Below are 18,491 nucleotides of genomic sequence, written 5' to 3' on the forward strand. Positions count from 1 at the left end.
CTGTAGTAATTCTCTCTCTATATATAATTTTTTAGTTCAATAACGCCTATTTTAACATTCTAGACCAGGGATTGGCAAACGTTTTCCTTATATGACTCTGTGAGCCATACAGTCTCTCTTGCAACTTCTCAATTATGCCATTATATGATTGGTTCCAATAAAACTTTATTTGCAAAATCAAGCAGCAGGTTGTATTTGGCCTGCAAGTTGTAGTGTGCCAACCCCTGTTCTGGATAACAGTAAGGGTGCATTGCTCATCTACTTATGAAGAAACAAGCTAATGGGCTTTTCTCAAGAGCTCTGTCCACAACATTTGCTCTCTCAGAAAAGAACATCACACAGAACTCAAGTAGGTCATGAGAATAATGGAATACAGAACCCATGGTGTTTTTACTAGAATTTTACTTTTAAAGAACACCTAAACTGTTTCTCAAAACACAGGATAATCCTCCACAACTCCACAGTTATTTGTATTTTAACATGAACTTTAGGAGAAAAAATGAAATCTTTAAGCAACTGGTACTATTGTACATCTTGAATGTGTGAAGGTCACTGAATTTTCAGAAATTAAATTCTTAGCACAAGAATTTGGAAATAATCTGAAGACTTCTGGTCTTCTGTATGTGAAGTACTATCTTTTCTTTAGTATGTACCACATGTCCTAACCAGAAGTGCCCAAATTTGGTAGTGCACAGTAGAGGATGATATCAGAAACCTAAAAACAAACAAACAAACAAACTGTATTCTCCACCTCCACCTGAGAACAGAGCCTAGGATTCTGTATTTTTAAAAGATCTCATATAATTCGTGTGACCCATAAGGATACCTGAGGTTCCCAATTAAAACACCTCAACGTACTTTTATATTAAAATGTTTAAAAAAACAAAACAAAACAAACCTCTTTAACTTTTAAGTTACGAATGCCAAGTGTTTAGGAAATCTAAATGAAAAAAAGTCAGCATCAAAAAAACTTTTTAAGATTTAGAATTTGCTCACAAAAAAAACTAACGGCCAAAATGTAGATGATTCTTTTATTTTTTTAAGGAAAATCATATCCAAATTTCTTGACACCAGCATGGTTTCTAGGTGAGAGAAATGTGTTAAAATTATAGCTACTCCCATGAATCATCCAAGGGTGTGATTTATATCACAGTGTGTGTGTGTGTGTGGTTGCAGCGATCCTTTCCCAGGTAACATCTATGCTATGTCAAGAAGAGTTTTAGAACTAATATATTAACTTGAAGCAGTTAAAAATAACAATCAGTTGTATCAGTTATAAGATAAGCCAGGATGGCACATGATGTACTATAATATTTTTTAAAAAAATCATTATGGGGCGCCTGGGTGGCTCAGTTGGTTAAGCATCCAACTTCGACTCAGGTCATGAGCTCACAGTTTGTGGGTTCGAGCCGCGCGTCGGGCTCTGTGCTGACAGCTCAAACCCTGGAGCCTGCTTCAGGTTTTGTGTCTCCCTCTCTATCTGCCTCTCCCATGCTTGTGCTCTTGTCTCTCTCTCTCTCAAAAATAAACATTAAAATAAGTAAGTAAATAAATAAATAATTATTACAATCTTAAAATAAAGATCAGAGTTAATATAATTCATAAAACTAAAATTTGAAATTTAAAGAGAATTCGCTTCATAAATCTCTAAAACCAGCAGTGCAAAATAATGATCATTATGGTTTTTAAAGATCTTCAAAAAAGTTTTCTTCTGGCTACACACTCCTCCCTTTCTCTGGTTACTTCTTCCTTGCCTCCTCACCTTCCTCAAAGAATACACTGCCTCCAGTCTAATATCTTGGCCTTCCCTCCACATTGTTTTTCTTAGTAACTTTAATGACTTCTATGGCTTGAGCTAACACCTCCATGCAAGTAAGTCCCAAATTAATCTCTAACCCTAAAATGTTCAGCTCAAATTTTCAAGTGCCTCCAGAAGATCTTCATATGGATTATTACAGAACCATAAATCAGTTGGTGGCCTACAGAACCCTGGGAATATCCACAAATTTTATGTAAAATGCCAAATGTTTATGTGTACATGTGTACTATTCTAGAAATAAGGGTCAAAATTTTCAGATTCTCAACTGTATATGCAACCCCAAAGACCATGTAAACTCAGGTAAGTCACATACTACTAACATACCAGACTCTCTGGCATAAATACCAGACTGTTTTTTTAAGAGGGAAAACAAAGTCCAGGTTAAAGTGTCTAGGAAAGGGCTGCTAATACGTTTAACTTTCCCAAGCAGTATATTCTTTTCGCTGGCCAGCATCTTCTTATGCAGTGGGGATCAGCAAACTGCAGCTGTATGGCCAAGTGTTTTTCATAAAGTTTTATTGGAACACTACCCTGTCTGTTCATTTACATATTATCTACAGTTACACTTCTGTGCTACAGAGTAGTGATAAGAAATCATATGGCTTACATACTTAAAATATTTACCACTTCACCCTTTAGGAAGATTAACTGACCTATGTTTTTCTAGGTAATCCCTAAATTAATTAAAAAAAAAAAAAAAACCAAAAACTTCCAACCTAATCTTAATAAAAGAAAATCTATCTTCTAGTTTTATTTGTAAGCAATACCAGAAACATGTATCAAGCACACGTAACTATTTTAACAACAGAGTGTGATTACCTGCCACTGCTGGGCTGCTGTGGAGAGTGTCTGGAATGATCAGAAGGCTCTGACCGTTGGTCAGGTGATCGTGACCGGCTGTGGCGGGGAGGTCTGTCATGTGATCGACCAGAATGATCTGATGCCAGTGACTGAATTTCTGAAATGTCTGTTAAGTAAAAGGGTGCTTTTTATTTTCCCATGAAATGATCATAATGTAAAATGTAAGATTACAATAATGTAAAATGTAAGATACTCCAATAATGAATATAAGCTACTAAATATAATTTCATATAAAATGGTTGATTTAAGCATTAACTTCATCAACCACTGATTAATAATGGTGAGCTGCCTACAAAACAAAAAGGACAGTGACAACATGGATGTGGACCTCGAAGGCATATGGTAAATAAGTCAGAGAAAGACAAAAAAAAACCCAGAAAACAACCCACAAAAAGCAAAAACACAAACCCACACAACCACCAAACTCACAGAAAAAGAAATCAGATTTGTGGTTACCAGAGAGGGTGGGGGGAGGGGCAAAAGGAAACTGGAGGAAGGTTCAGACTTTCAGTTATAAAATAAATGAGCACCAGGGAAGAAATGTACAATAGATGATAATGACTAACACTGCTATAGGATATATGAAGTTAAGAGACTAGATCCTAAGAGTTCTCATCACATGGAAAAATCTCTTTTTTTTTCTTTTATCTACAGAAGATAAAAGATGTTAACTAAACATATTGTGGTGATCATTTCACAATAGATGTAAATCAAACCATCATGCTGTGTACCTTAAACTTCCACATTTCTCAATAAAACTAGGAAAAATGTAATTAAAATTAAGCCCTCCACTCCCAGTATATATATTTGTAATTCTTAGGTTCTGAAGGTGTCTGGCTTGTAGAAAATTATTTCATTCAAACATATCAAATCTTGCTGGAGAGGATGTGGAGAAACGGGAACCCTCTTGCACTGTTGGTGGGAATGCAAATTGGTGCGGCCGCTCTGGAAAGCAGTGTGGAGGTTCCTCAGAAAATTAAAAATAGACCTACCCTATGACCCAGCAATAGCACTGCTAGGAATTTATCCAAGGGATACAGGGGTACTGATGCATAGGGGCACTTGTACCCCAATGTTTATAGCAGCACTCTCAACAATAGCCAAATTATGGAAAGAGCCTAAATGTCCATCAACTGATGAATGGATAAAGAAATTGTGGTTTATATAGACAATGGAATACTACGTGGCAATGAGGAAAAATGAAATATGGCCTTTTGTAGCAACGTGGATGGAACTGGAGAGTGTGATGCTAAGTGAAATAAGCCATACAGAGAAAGACAGATACCATATGGTTTCACTCTTATGTGGATCCTGAGAAACTTAACAGAAACCCATGGGGGAGGGGAAGGAAAAAAAAAAAAAAAAAAAGAGGTTAGAGTGGGAGAGAGCCAAAGCATAAGAGACTATTAAAAACTGAGAACAAACTGAGGGTTGATGGGGGGTGGGAGGGAGGGGAGGGTGGGTGATGGGTATTGAGGAGGGCACCTTTTGGGATGAGCACTGGGTGTTGTATGGAAAACAATTTGACAATAAATTTCATATATTAAAAAAAAAAACAACATATCAAATCTTCCTACTACTTTAACAGGTTACTTAAAGGGACTCTCCAAACAGAACTATACTCACCATCTCTCTCAGAGGCATTAGCAGAATGGATACTGTCAGAAAGATCAGGGACATTCAACAGAGTAGCTCGTTCATCTCTCTGAACTACCATTTTTAACTTGCCTTTAGACCTTTCTATCAATGTCTTTGCATCTGTCAGTGACATATTTTCTGTCACGGTACCATTTATCTGCAACAGAAAAAAAAAAACCTCTAAGTTGAAAGTAAATGATAAAAATACAAATGTTAACTTAATATTATGAAACAGGAATATTTAAATTACTCCTTGGCTTGCTGTAAGAACCAAAATTAGTCCTTTCATAATATCAAAGTACTCCTCTTTCCTGAAATAAAATCTTTACTACGCTGTTGCTATGTCAGAAAACCCAAATTAGTATCTCTGAGCCAATCCCCAAAAGCCTGTCACTTTCTATTACTTATAAGCAAACAAACAAAACAAACATTTTAATAATATTTAGAGTAGTTATCAAAACCACTTATTGTGTAAGACTAGACATATCTACCTACAAAGTAGTTCCTAGCAGTGAAGGATATTCATTTGTAATGATTAATTTGCTCAGAATGACTCCATGCCTAAAGAAAAATATCAGTGTTGACACATAATAACGGACAAACCATTTTTGTCCATTAAAAATGACAAACCATCCAGTGCCCCAAACATTGATTTTTAATTTTGGCAAAATTGCTTCAAACATGAGCAGAAACTATATGGTTACACTAGAATTTGTTTTCTACTTCAGTTCATTAAAATGTAAGAATATGACTATACCTTTAATACAACATCGCCTTCTTGAATGTTGCCATCTCTTGCTGCCAAACTATCTTGTGAAATTTCCTTCACAAATATATGACTGGCCAATCGAAGACCATATTCTGAAATAACATATTTAAATGTCTTTAGCATAAACCACACACTTTAAAAGTATAATAATCATCACCACACTGAGTTTTTAAGTACGATCAACAGCAAGAAATTATTCTTGGTCACCCTGCAAAGATGTCATTTCCTCTAATCATCAAAAAGTGTACACTGCCAATGTGAAAGTAAAGAAAGTCTATGATCCAAGCAGAAGACTGACATACTTATTCCAATTTTTACTCAGAAAGGGGAAAGGAAGAAAAAAAAACCCAAGCCTGAAGAGAAGACCATTTCTTCCTATGTTGTATTAAACTAGCTTCTCAGAAGGTTTAATGAATACACTTCTAAAAAGTGAACTGCTTGAGGTTGGAAAAACTCTGGAAAGGTTGACAATTTTAATGACGACTTGTATTACTAAGCATACACTGTTTTGTTTTCCCCAATTTCCCAGAGCAAAACTTTTTCTGATTCTACACACCTCTAACCATGGAGAGAGACATGCAGAACATTACTATATACATTCTGTGTTGGTGCGAACAAAGGCTTCAACTAGCTGTGCAGATACAGGCAGGAGTTAAAAAGGCCAGTCCTTTCCTTTTAACAACCAACCAGGTATCCAAATGTGAGGCAACATTAATTTTATCTGTGGATGAGGAAATGGTCAAAATGAGGAAAGTACCAGGAGAGTCTAGAAAACTGTCCAGGGACCTGCAAAACCGCAGAATTCTGTGTGTTTGTAAACCAGAACAATGACGACAAGAGCACATCAATAGGAAAAGGAACACTCCTGGCTCTGTCAGGAGAGAGGAAAGGACTCTGCATCTTACTGCATTAAAAAAAAGGTGGGGGGAAGGGGGGACAAAAACAAAAAACCCTAAATTGCAGCTTAACTTAAGGCAAATACACACAGAGTGCTCAAACAGGAAAAGAATCAGGGTGAAAAGAGAAAATGACTTTTCAGGGGATCTAGGCAGTCAAATATATGTGCTTGAGAAATGGTTGTTATATCACAGAAGAATATAGTACAAATGACAAAAATGTCCTTATTCAAGATTAAAAAGTTATAAATAATCAATATAGAGATTACTTCAAAGTAATCCTCACATATTCATCAACTCCAAGTGTTTCCTTGGGTAAATATTAACTATACACCAGGCACTATGGCTAAAAAGCAGCGAATGAGACAGAGGCCCTACACTCTGGCAACAGTCAGTAGGGGCAAATGTAAGTGTGAGGAAGAGTTCATACAAAGGCAATATAGGATTCAGTGTCCAGTACAGAGCCAGAGAGGAAGAAATACTAAAGCAGAAATACTACTAAACCAGAAGGATTAGGGTACACCTGTGAATGTGTCTGTGGGGTGGGAGGTAGTAGAGACAGAATGGTTACAAACAAATGTCCCAAAAGGTATGAAGGAACAGTCATAACTGTTAGGGTAGCTAGGGCTGAGGAGTAACTAAGAGAGATGCGAAAGAATAACAAATGTCACAGAAGATCCTTTAACTCTATGAAGGTGTCTGCAGAATTGACTGGAAGGGATCCAGAGACTAGTTTCTGAGACTCATTATGTCCACTTAAGAGATGATAGTTATTCACCGCACCAAAAAAAAAAAAAAAAAAAAAGTAACTCTGAGGTAACTAAGTAAATACATGTCAATGCACGTAAATGCCCGATGTCATAAACTTGACTGTGATCATTTTATAATGTATACATGTATCAAATCATGTTATATACCTTAAATATATATAACTTTATATATTTATATATAATGTCAATTACACCTCAATAAAGCTGAAAGAAAAAAAGATTACAGTAGCATGGATGAGGGAGGTGGTGGTGATAGTGGAGAAAGGCAGAAGTGGGAGGTTATTTAAGAATGGTATTGAGGAAGTTACGATATATTAACTGGGTACAGGGAAGGGAGGAAAAAAGAGATGTCAAGGATAAGTACAATGTTTTCCATAACTGGCATGAGAAACTGGGTAGATGAGAATATATCTAATGAGCAACTTCATAAGAAAACACAAAAATTTTATGAGGAAGGTAGGAGTTTTGCTTGAGGTGTGTTAAGTCTGAGGGAGCTACGTGAAATACTGAAGTCAATATGCCTAACAGCTGGCACGCACAACTACACAGACTTGGGCTGGAGAAATAAGTTTTGCCATCAGCAGCAGCTAACTGAGACAATGAGCAGATGCAATTGCCTAAAGAGGTTACGCTGAGGGGAAAAAAGAGATTCTAGAATAGAAATCTATGGAAGATTAAAGGGTAGGATGAGAAGGAGCCTGCAAAGGATACATAAGGGGGTGAGAGATCCAAAAGAACACAGTATTACTGAAGCCAAGAGAAGACGTTATTTCAAAATATAGGAAGTGGTTAACACTATGGAAAATGGTACTGAAAAGGCAAGTAAAATAAAGACTGAAAATTTCTACTGGGTTTATTTAGTTTTAACAGCTTTGGGAGCAAGGTGTAACAGATACCAGGTCAGAGAGGGTTGACGAATGAGTGGCAAAATGAAGTAGAAACATCAAGGGTAGACAGTTTGAGATGTCCACCACAGAGTGGGGTGGGGAGCAAGAACTAGAAAAAAGGTCTGTCAGGTGCTGGTATAGCAGATCAAAGCAAGCCTACATGATATTCTTAGAACACCTTTTCACCAAAATGATCAGTCACAGATGCTTGCCTGCATTTGAGAGACATGTCCACAGGACGAGGTCACAATCGCATTCTTCTTATCAAATTTGATTAAGTAAGGGGAAGCGGCTAGCTTCGGTTTAAAGAAGTCCTGCATTATAGAGAAATGCCCTATCAGGGGTTCCTTCCCCTTAATCTCTTCATTTAAAAAGAAGTCTGCCCCCCTTCCCAAAAAGCCCCAAGATTTCTTCCAATGGTTATGCTACTACTGATCCTAACAGCTAAGTAAAACACTGAAATTCAGCTTGGTACTGGTGTGACATTTGTTAGCATAATTTGTATTTGGCTATTCTAACCACAACAAGAAATTCAAAATCCCAACTACTGGACAATTTATTTGAAGTACGATCTGCTGCACCAAATTAATTCATGAAGAGAAAAGTAGATGATCCCTGAAGCCTGCTATAACGGGATAGGACTTATGGCAACAGGACACAACAATGAAGATAACAAAAGACAACAAACACGAGGATAGGAAAGGGCAGCAATTTCACTCATCAAAATTAGTGTTAACATTTTCATGTGAAAATGATAAACAAGTTGGTAGAGAATACCTTCATTTTTCCGGGATTTCACCAATGTGACTTTGGTGGGTTTGGCAGGCTGACTGGAGGCCACAGATCGCCTATCAGACCGTGGGGACAAACTCCTCTCTCTGCTTGCACTTCTATCCCTTGCCCAACTCTTCTCACTTCTTCTACTGACCAGACCTCCACGGCTGCTTCTCGGATCATGGACCTCCTCATCATAACTATCATCTTCTTTTTCAGATACAGGTTCAGGATCAGGACGACTAACTGGTATCTGAACTTTCTTCTTCCTCCTAATGGTCTACAAATAAAGATTACAAAAAAAGCTGATTGATTTCTACACACTTTTAGTTCTTAAGAGAAAGGAAAATTATGTTTTTCTGGTCCTATGTCAAATAAATTAATTATGAATCAGAGAGACAAAATACACAAAAAATTGTAAGAAATTACTAGAGAATACATTTCCATAATGGTTATGTTTTCTGCTCTCTTGACAAACAGATCTGTTTAAGAACCAAATTTGGAATAGTGAGCCTAATAAAGTCCTTAGTTACTTAATTTAGAAAGATTGTTTAGGTGTAATAATCACAAGCTTAAAGAGAAACTAGTAATTGTTAGTGATTTGGATAAAGGATGGGGCAGTGTACTCTAATACCATCAAATACACCGTTAGTTGCTACCAAGACCATCACAAACTTGTAAGCCCAACTTGACTCCTTGAAATTTTCAGAATCCATCAGTATCAAGGCCCACAACTATCCTACTAAAACTCTTAATGGATAAATTTACTGTACCTCCTCCACATTAACATTCAACTTCTTAAGTTGGAGCTAATACTTTACCAATATAAACTGTTCAGTTTCTGTATCTCTCCAATTTCTATTGCTGGTATAAATCCCTTCTTCTGGCCTTCTTTCCTCAATGACTGCTATGTGGTTCAATTTTCCCTGGCCATTTATTTCCTTTACTTTCTTCAAGTTCAAGATCTATAAGCATTACCTTCTGATTGTGTGGCCTCTTAATCCCTGGACTGCACTTGACTGTCTCATTCTGGTACACCCTCAATCTCATCAGAGATCTGCAAGATCTTTTTGGGGAACACTCCTTGATCTACTGACACTTTTCTATGCCCATCTTTTTTATGATTCCTCCATTTTCTGTTCTCTCAGTCCACCAATTCTTTCCTGGTTTCACTTGTGCTGCTCCCAAGTTTGTGTGAGACGTCATGCTGTGGTATTTAAATAACTTTCTTGTGACCTCTCAATCACCTGCCATGACAAACTTCAGTCCTGTATTATCTTTACCTTCAGATGGCTGCATTTCCAAACTTTGCTGATTAGGTCCTCCATAAATTCATTTTACTTTACAGAATTCTTTTGCTTGTCAGTAATCCTTTCCTCCACCTCTTGCCTCTCTATGGAATTTGCTAACACAGGTATTCCAAAACTATTCTTCAAGATCCCAATCACTCAGCCTGACTTACACAGCTCAGTGCCACTTCACATCCCCTATATTCCAGATGGTTTTCAATACCTTATTTGTTTAGTCTTCCTTCCTTCAGGGTCCAAAGACCAAGTCGAACCTCTTTCTGTACAAACGAAATTCTCCCAAATGAGTTCTTATTCTTATCCCTACCCACCTCCAAGACTGTCCTCATCAACAACACCCCCTCAGGGTACTTACAACTTTAATCTCTCCCTCAAATTTGTCCTCTACTACTAATCTGCTAATTAATCTTCTATTCCTCTGTCTTGCTATTCATTTCCAAGTTTTCTTATCTCCTCCCTTTCTTCAAAGGGCTGCTGTATCCTTAATAGTGCTTGTTGCTGCCTACTACCAAGAGTCATCAGAGATGGCCCTTCTGAGGAAACAACACTGAAGCTGAAGCAGCAGCAAGATGCCTATATGTGGCAAGGTCAGACAGCCAATGCCCTGTTGTGAATGTAGAGAAGGCTGCCTGTCCTTCCACAGCTCAGGCCCTTAGCAAGTAGCAGTTACTATAAACATTCCTACCCGACTCTGCGTTTTAGTCTCACCTCTATTTCAATCTCCAACATACTGTTTTAGAAGCAATACTTTTGCTGTATTACTTTAAATCTTCAATTCCTCCCTAGTTATGTACAAACAAAAACAAAGTAACCAGATGAACACTCTGAGCTTTCCATGTCTTCCCCCAAGAGAGTGCCTACCACCTCTCTGGAAATCTACTGTACCTGAAACGCCTCTCATTCTCAGATGTGCATTATGGTTATGATTGTGGGTACCTGTCTATCCTATTAAGATTCAAGTTGTTTAGAGAAGGTCCTTGCCATGCATTTAACTGTACATATAATGAAATATTTGCAACCAGTAAGTGCTTAACTTATTGAAAAATATCCAATCCTGTTACAATTCTCCGTTTATATTATCGTTAATGGTTGTAAACTTACAAGAAGAGATTTAGAAGGTTTGGCAACTACCCTTGATTTTAACACTGAAAACTCTGAAACAAACTTAGGGGGAAATGCCTACTTCAAGACAGTTTAGCTGACATAAAGATTCAAATGTAAAATAAAGCAATGAATTCTATACAAGTACTAGCATAAAATATAGGTTATACACTTTTATAACTGGTAAAAGGTAAAAGGCTTTTATAAGCCTGACACCAAAGGCAGAACCAACCAAGTGAACATCTGACAGACATGACAACATAAAAATGAAAACATTTCAATGTTGAAACAAAGTGATATAAAAACAAACCCCTCCAAAACAATCACAACAACCTACACTCAAAAAAACAAATGGGTACACAATATATGCAGTATATATAACAAAAGGCTAATAATCCTAATATATACCACACCCTAGTACAACAATCATCACCATATAAATGCTAAGGAATAAGCAAAGAAGAAACATAAATGGGCAGTATGTACACTACAACATGACCAAACTCATTTGTACTGTAAAATAGTTCATTTGAAATACTACGTCAGTCTGTTTGGCAAAGATTTAAAAAGTGTTGCTGAAATTGGACTCTCAATGCCCTATCATCTTTCTGAAGGGCTGGTGATGCGTATATCATTCATGCCCTCTGACTGAGAAGCCACTCCCAAGAAGTTATTCCTAAAAAGTAACTGAACAAGTAGGCAGAAACACAATGATCTTCAACACAGTATTTTTTTTTTTTAATACTTGTGGAAACTGGACACTGAAATGCCCACCAATGAATGGGTTAGGTAAGCACGTACACACAGTGAAATGCTACATAACCACATGGAGATACACTGAAGTGCTCACAGACATTATCTCTAGGAGGTGTTTCTGCTCATACACTTCATAATGCTTTTTAAAGATGTTCAGAATTTTAGTAAAAATTATACACGCTCACTGTGTCATAAACTACTTCTAACTTCACTTATTGTTAAACTAAACTAAACTAAACTAAACCTATTTATGATAGTTATATTATCAAAGGACTTCTAACATTTTAATTTAACAGAAAAGAAACAGTTTATTTAATACCCAGGGAGCTCTTCGTTAATGGAAAGAAAATCACATAAACAACCAACCACCTTAATGTAAGAACACAGGGAGGAAAACAGATCAGTAGATTGGGGAGGAAGGAAGAGGAGCTGATTATTCAGAAATGAAAAAAACAAAACTAAACAAAGCAAAAACAATGTATATAATGACCTTGAGGTTCTGGTTCTGGCTGGGGATGCGTTAAGAGTTTAGAAAGACACCTCACAATGAAAGACCACATTGTAAGACACTGGGGTTTTATTCTGCCTCTCCAAGTCACGTAGCTAAGTCCAATCAGAGCAAAATCCATCCTTGAGCTGCCCCAAATCCTTTTCCTATTTCAAATACACTACAGGTTTTGGACCTACTTCTCATAAAATGATTTCTATGGGGAGAAGTCTATAGTGCAGAAATACAACTTTCTTAGATGCATTATCAATGTGGAATATGTATATTGAATATTTTGCATGGTGAACAAAACAGCTCAACATTTCAGAGGAACAGAGCTTAAAACGTTGAGGTTACAGGTGAAGCTCACAACTCAGATACAGGAAGAAAACACCCAATTTACCTAAGGTGCTCACCTTTGAATATGCAGCTGAAAAATACTGAAAAATAGTAACAATGTTCAACATCAGCAGCTAAGGCAAGAATGCTAAAACTTACTCAATTTATAAAAATTAGCAATTTGCTTCTATAAATATTACAATCTCATGTTATAAAAACTTTAAAAACTCTACCACACACTAGCCAGTAAGTATATGAACTGTGATTTAAAAATAACACTGTAAGTGTAAAAATACGACTACAATGACGTTGTGAAAATATATACCCAAAAGAAGATGTCTGTCATTTGGAATGCAGTAACTAAATAGTGGGTCTACTGCAATCTGAGAAAACTCTCACCTCATCAGCAAAGATACTGCTGCAGAAATAAACCATATGGCACAGCAGCCTAGACGATGGAAGAGGGCTTAGCAACTGTGAAGTGCACAGTCTCAGGGAATACACCTCCTAGCTCTCACCCAATCCCCAAAGTCAAAACAGGGCAGGCCTTCCCCTCACTTCCAGCCCTCTCCCTTCTGTTGGGTCCACTGTGGTTCTGAGTGTCTGCTGGGAAGTAGCAAAGTTCTCAACAGACAAGGCAGGACGATCCATCTAGCTGCCTACCCAGCCTCATCCTCCTGTTCTTTATACCTGAACTAAGGGCTTAAAGCAGTGCCTTAATAAGTCCTTTCAGAGGCTAGATGGGCAGAATGGGGGAAAGGAGCAAAGTGGGTAAAGTAGCTACTGTGTTCCTAAACATGGATATGATTTTAAACAGAACTGTTACATTAAATCTATGCTGTGCCACATCTGCTTAGTTTTAACTGTGATTTGAGACCAGTTATCAAGAGTTAACTGAACTTAAAAAAAAAAAAAAAAGTGGACTTAGAGAAATAATGAAATAGAAGAAAGATTCTAGCTATATACTAAAACAGTAACATTAAAATGCACCCTCAACAACTCTACAAAGAAAATCTTACCACTTTCTCTCTCCTCAAACTGTATCACAGTAACAAGGAAAGTGGTTGATGATGTATGTGTTCAAGGGACAATGTAAAACTTGCCCATTAAACAAATCCTGTAACAGAAAACAGGGCTAAATATTTCAAAAAGACTATATGCCAAGATTCAGTCTAACTTTAGAACTTAAAAGAGAAGGGAACATTAAGCCATAAAGAGGTGACCTTTCACCTTTCAATCACTGCCTTTCTTTTTCAATCGAAAAAAAATCCTAGTATCTAAACTTTGAGAAAATATATTTTCTGTGATAAAACATACCACCAGTATTAGAAGAAACACTTTTGTAAGCTAACTTTATAAGTACTGATCCAGTTTTCGTTTTCTTAAAGGGGAAAGAGGAATTCAAACACCAGAAACATTTCAATGATAAAATTGATACTCTTACTAAAGTAAAGGTAAAAGATACTTACAATTTTTGCATTCTTCCCACTTTTTCTTAGTTGCTGAACAGCAAAAGCATGTTCAACATTATCCATTGAAACTCCATTAACCATTGCAACTCGGTCATTTTCCCTAAGGAAAAAAAGGCCACCAAAATTACATATTAGAAAAAAACATACAGACAGGTTTATGAATATACTTTCAAGATGGATAGTTCCACAATTTTGTGGATACTTTCAGATAATGTTACAATAATGTCAAATGATTTACTTTCCCATCTCCTACAACAACATTTAGGAAGTCACTAATCACAGGTCATTAATGTTTTTTAAATCTTTTGTTTTTACATAAGAGTAAACAGGTACCACAATACAAAAAAATGATTTTTGGTAGTACAATTACAGGGCATAGCTGGAAAAGTTACTCCCTTTTAAAAAATAAAGTCCTTCTCACTCCAATTTTCTTTCAATCCTGATTATATGCTCACTTTTTGCTAGCTGGTAATCTTTTGCCTCTCTTTCTCTTGCTTATCTTAACTGAAAAAAAAAGTACAAGATTAAGGGTAAGAGGTTCCTGAAGGCTAAATTCCACGCCAAACTGCGTAGCAAGTTTTTTTTTCACCATTTTTATTTTTACAGTGACTAGCTTTCCGTTTATGATAGACATAAATGGAAATATATATTAAAGAATGCACTAGCGCTATGGGTAGGAATGGTGCTTGTAACATAGGCACCCAAAAGAGCAAATGCACTTACTGTAGCTGTCCTTCAGCAGGTCCCCCTTTCAGGACATCTGAGATTACTATTGACGTTTCCCCACTCTGAAAATGAGGGTTATCTCTTCCACCAGATATTGCAATTCCAAATCCAAATCCAGGAGCCTAAGGTAATAATTATAGGAAAACAATGCCAGTACGAAAAATAACTATTCATTCTATCACACTCTATAATCTAAAAAAGTTTAGATATAAAAATTACAATCTTTTTTTTTTAATTTTTTTTTTTAACATTTATTTATTTTTGAGACAGAGAGAGACAGAGCATGAACGGGGGAGGGGCAGAGAGAGAGGGAGACACAGAATCAGAAGCAGGCTCCAGGCTCTGAGCCATCAGCCCAGAGCCCGACGCGGGGCTCGAATTCACGGACCGCGAGATCGTGACCTGAGCGGAAGTCGGATGCTCAACCGACTGAGCCACCCAGGCGCCCCTAAAAATTACAATCTTATTACACCTTACACCTATGATCCAAACACTTGGGTAGATTCATATCAGAATGATCTATCCTGGTATGGGAATGCATGTTCTAATAAATGCTGGACATAAAAGAATATTAAAAACTGACAATTACATGAGTGCTTTTTAAGTACTAAAATACATTTAAAAATTCTCAAACACTGAAATCCTGGAATTTATTTTTGATTATCAAAAGGGTTCCTGAAGGTATTGGCAGTATACTAGTGTGACCATCACAAACACTGGCAACTAACTTACAGAATAAACAATTAGTATAAACATCTGATGCCATTTTGTATAATAAATCAACACCTGTGAAAATCAAATATGTTATTTCACCTTCCCTAAATTATGCTAAAAATATCTTTAGGAAGTAGTACATTATAATCATGTCTTACATGCACATTGCATATAACAGAAAGTAGAACCATATCAAACCTTTTAAAATGTTTTTAATTAAAGGAAATAACACATGACATACTTCTAAATGAACTGAAAATCTTAGTCACAATGACTAAAGCCATACCAATACAAAAAAGAAATTCAAAATATTTCCAAGTTATTAAAAAATTAACTAATCTTGGGGCGCCTGGGTGGCGCAGTCGGTTAAGCGTCCGACTTCAGCCAGGTCACGATCTCGCGCTCCGTGAGTTCGAGCCCCGCGTCGGGCTCTGGGCTGATGGCTCAGAGCCTGGAGCCTGTTTCCGATTCTGTGTCTCCCTCTCTCTCTGCCCCTCCCCTGTTCATGCTCTGTCTCTCTCTGCCCCAAAAATAAATAAACGTTGAAAAAAAAAAATTAAAAAAAATAAAATAAAAAAAAATTAACTAATCTTAAAGAAATCCACACCATTCCCTTGAAATTAAATGAAGTATTCAGAGTTGTCTAAAGATACATCAAATATTTTCCTAGGGTTCCAGAATCACTAAAGCAGAGGAGTATGTTTTCATATAACACTGTATTACACTATGTACTACAATCTAAACCACCTGAGGAGACAGGCTATCTAGTCCACAAGAGAGGAGACTATATCCACCACAGACTAGGTATATGTCATGACCTCCCCCCTTCCTACCCCAAAGCCTACTGAAGTAACAAGAACGAAAAAAGAAAAACTCCTTAAAAAAGAATAAACACCAGTAATTCCACTTGTAGGTATATACCCCCCCAAAATGAAAACATATGCCCATACAAAGACTTAAACCCAAATGTTCATAGCCTCATCATTTATAATAGCCAAAAAGGGAAGAACAACCCAAATATCCATCAACATGGATGTTTATTTATCCAAATGGATAAATAAAAATGTGTACATCCATACAATGGAATAGTATTTGCAGTAAAAGGAAATGAAGTAGTAGCACATGCTGTGAGAGAAGCCAATCACAAAAGACCATATACAGTATAATTCCATTCACAAGAAATGTTCAGAAAAGACAAATTCAAATCTGTACGTGGTGTTGTCTAAAACAAGGGATGGGAAAGGATGGAGAGACTGGGCAGTAATAGCTTATGGTACAGTATTTCTTTTTTAGGATAATAAAAATACTGAAGGAAAGACTGGTGATGGTCATACAACTCTGTGAATATACTAAGAACCATCAAATTGTATGCTTTAAAGGGTGAGTTGGATGGTATGCAAATTATATTGCAATAAAGCTAATGCAAAAAATGGTTAATGCTGAAAAAAAAAAAAAAAAACAAACGGGAAAACATCTAGCTAGCCAAAAACAACGGCATCTGTCTGAATCTGTCTCCTTATATATCTTCCCAAAATAATATAAGAACAAATCACTACACAAAACCATTCCCTTATTATAACTTGAAGACAGACAATATCCAAATTTCAAAACAGCCAGAAACAGGCCTAAAATTTCAAAAATAAATGATTAGCATGAAACACCTGTTAGCACAGCATTAGAAATATAAGAAACTACTTTACAGAACAAATTCAAATACATCTCAAAACCTACACGAACCAGACAATTCCCTAGGGAAATACACAATTATTGAAATGGCTCCATCAGAAATTAAAAATGCAATTTAAACAATGTAATTTCTGGAGAAGAAATAGAGAACATTATGAGGGAATTATCCCACAAAAAAAGCACCAGGAACAAGATGATTTCATAGGAGAATTCCACCAACTTCATGGAAGAATTCATAAGAGAATTCATAGGATGATTTCATAGAATTCATAGCCTCAAAGCTCCACATAACTCGTCCAGAGCACTGAAAATGAAGGAAAGCTTCTAAACTCTTTTTAAAAAGCAACTAGAATACTGGTATCTAACTCTGATAGTGACTGTCCATAATGACAGAGCCCCACTACAAATATTAAAGCCCAACATGATTTATGTATATCTATCTATACAAAAAGTATTAAGCCAAAAAAGAGCAAACAGGGGGCATATAAATACTCCATGACAAAGGGATTTATTATAGGAATGCAAGATTGATATATAAGGAAATTCGCTGGTATCATATATCCTATTATTAAATTTCAATGGAAAAAATTTTTATGATTATATCCAAAGATCCTGAAAAGGACTTTGACAAAATCCAACATTCACTAATAAGAAATTTTAAAAAAATGAAAGAAAATGCATTCAATTGTAACATGTTGCTTTTTAGTAAATTACATGAAGAAATCCAGTTTCATATACATATGCAATTTAAAAAAGGAAGAGTTATTTTAGTAGCCCTTTTAGGTAATTATGGATATTGTTTGATCTTAAACCAAAACTTGGTATCAGTTTCTTAACAGTCGCAATGCACAATCTGAATACCAATAAATATTTTGTACTGTTACATGAATATCCATTGGCCAGTTTTACACTTTCAATGGATATTTCACCCATCATGATTTTATAACAGGATGCCTTAGTCATTTGAAAAGTACTTAAAGCAAATTATTCTTCTGCTTTTTTTTTTGTTTCTCCTTGGAAGAGGCTCAGACTAATCTTTTTTTTTTTTTAATGTTTATTTCTGAGACAGAGACAGAGCATGGGGGGGGGGGGGGCAGAGAGAGAGAGAGGGAGACACAGAATCCAAAGCAGGCTCTAGGCTCCGAGCTGTCAGCACAGAGCCTGATGCCGGGCTCGAACTCACAAACCGTGAGATCATGACCCGAGCCAAAGTCAGTCGCTCAACCGACTGAGCCACCCAGGCGCCCCTAATCTTTTATTCTATGTACTTTTATATTGTTCATTTACATCTTGCTTGGTAATTCTTTCATTTAAAAATTTAAAAAAACACAAAAAATTATAAAGAAATGCTGAAAATATCAGGAACTTTCAATGAGAAAAGAGATGAGAAGATATTTTCCTTAAGGTTTTACTTGTGAGCCAGTCTAAGTGTAGTTTTTGGCTGCAGTGAACCAGGGTCGAAAACCTGGCCTGCACCACTGCTTCTGTG

At 36.5% G+C, this 18,491-nt stretch overlaps 1 protein-coding gene across 5 annotated transcripts in view; it reads right to left on the bottom strand.

The window, feature by feature from the left end:
* TJP1 (tight junction protein 1) overlaps nucleotides 1–18,491 on the bottom strand; it is a 249,209-nt gene that overhangs the window by 49,037 nt on the left and 181,681 nt on the right. For all 5 annotated transcript variants that reach the window (XM_086711385.1, XM_086711384.1, XM_086711382.1 and 2 more), the window contains 6 exons: nucleotides 14,600–14,724; nucleotides 13,874–13,976; nucleotides 8,418–8,694; nucleotides 5,076–5,179; nucleotides 4,307–4,475; nucleotides 2,639–2,786 (listed from right to left, as the gene is read on the bottom strand). In XM_086711385.1, the coding sequence (XP_086567511.1) occupies nucleotides 2,639–2,786; nucleotides 4,307–4,475; nucleotides 5,076–5,179; nucleotides 8,418–8,694; nucleotides 13,874–13,976; nucleotides 14,600–14,724 (926 nt within the window). The remainder of the gene's footprint in view (nucleotides 1–2,638; nucleotides 2,787–4,306; nucleotides 4,476–5,075; nucleotides 5,180–8,417; nucleotides 8,695–13,873; nucleotides 13,977–14,599; nucleotides 14,725–18,491) is intronic.

Source organism: Puma concolor, chromosome B3 (genome assembly GCF_028749965.1).
Source record: "Puma concolor isolate L17-30 chromosome B3, mPumCon1.1.hap2, whole genome shotgun sequence".
NCBI classification, from domain to species: domain Eukaryota; kingdom Metazoa; phylum Chordata; class Mammalia; order Carnivora; family Felidae; genus Puma; species Puma concolor.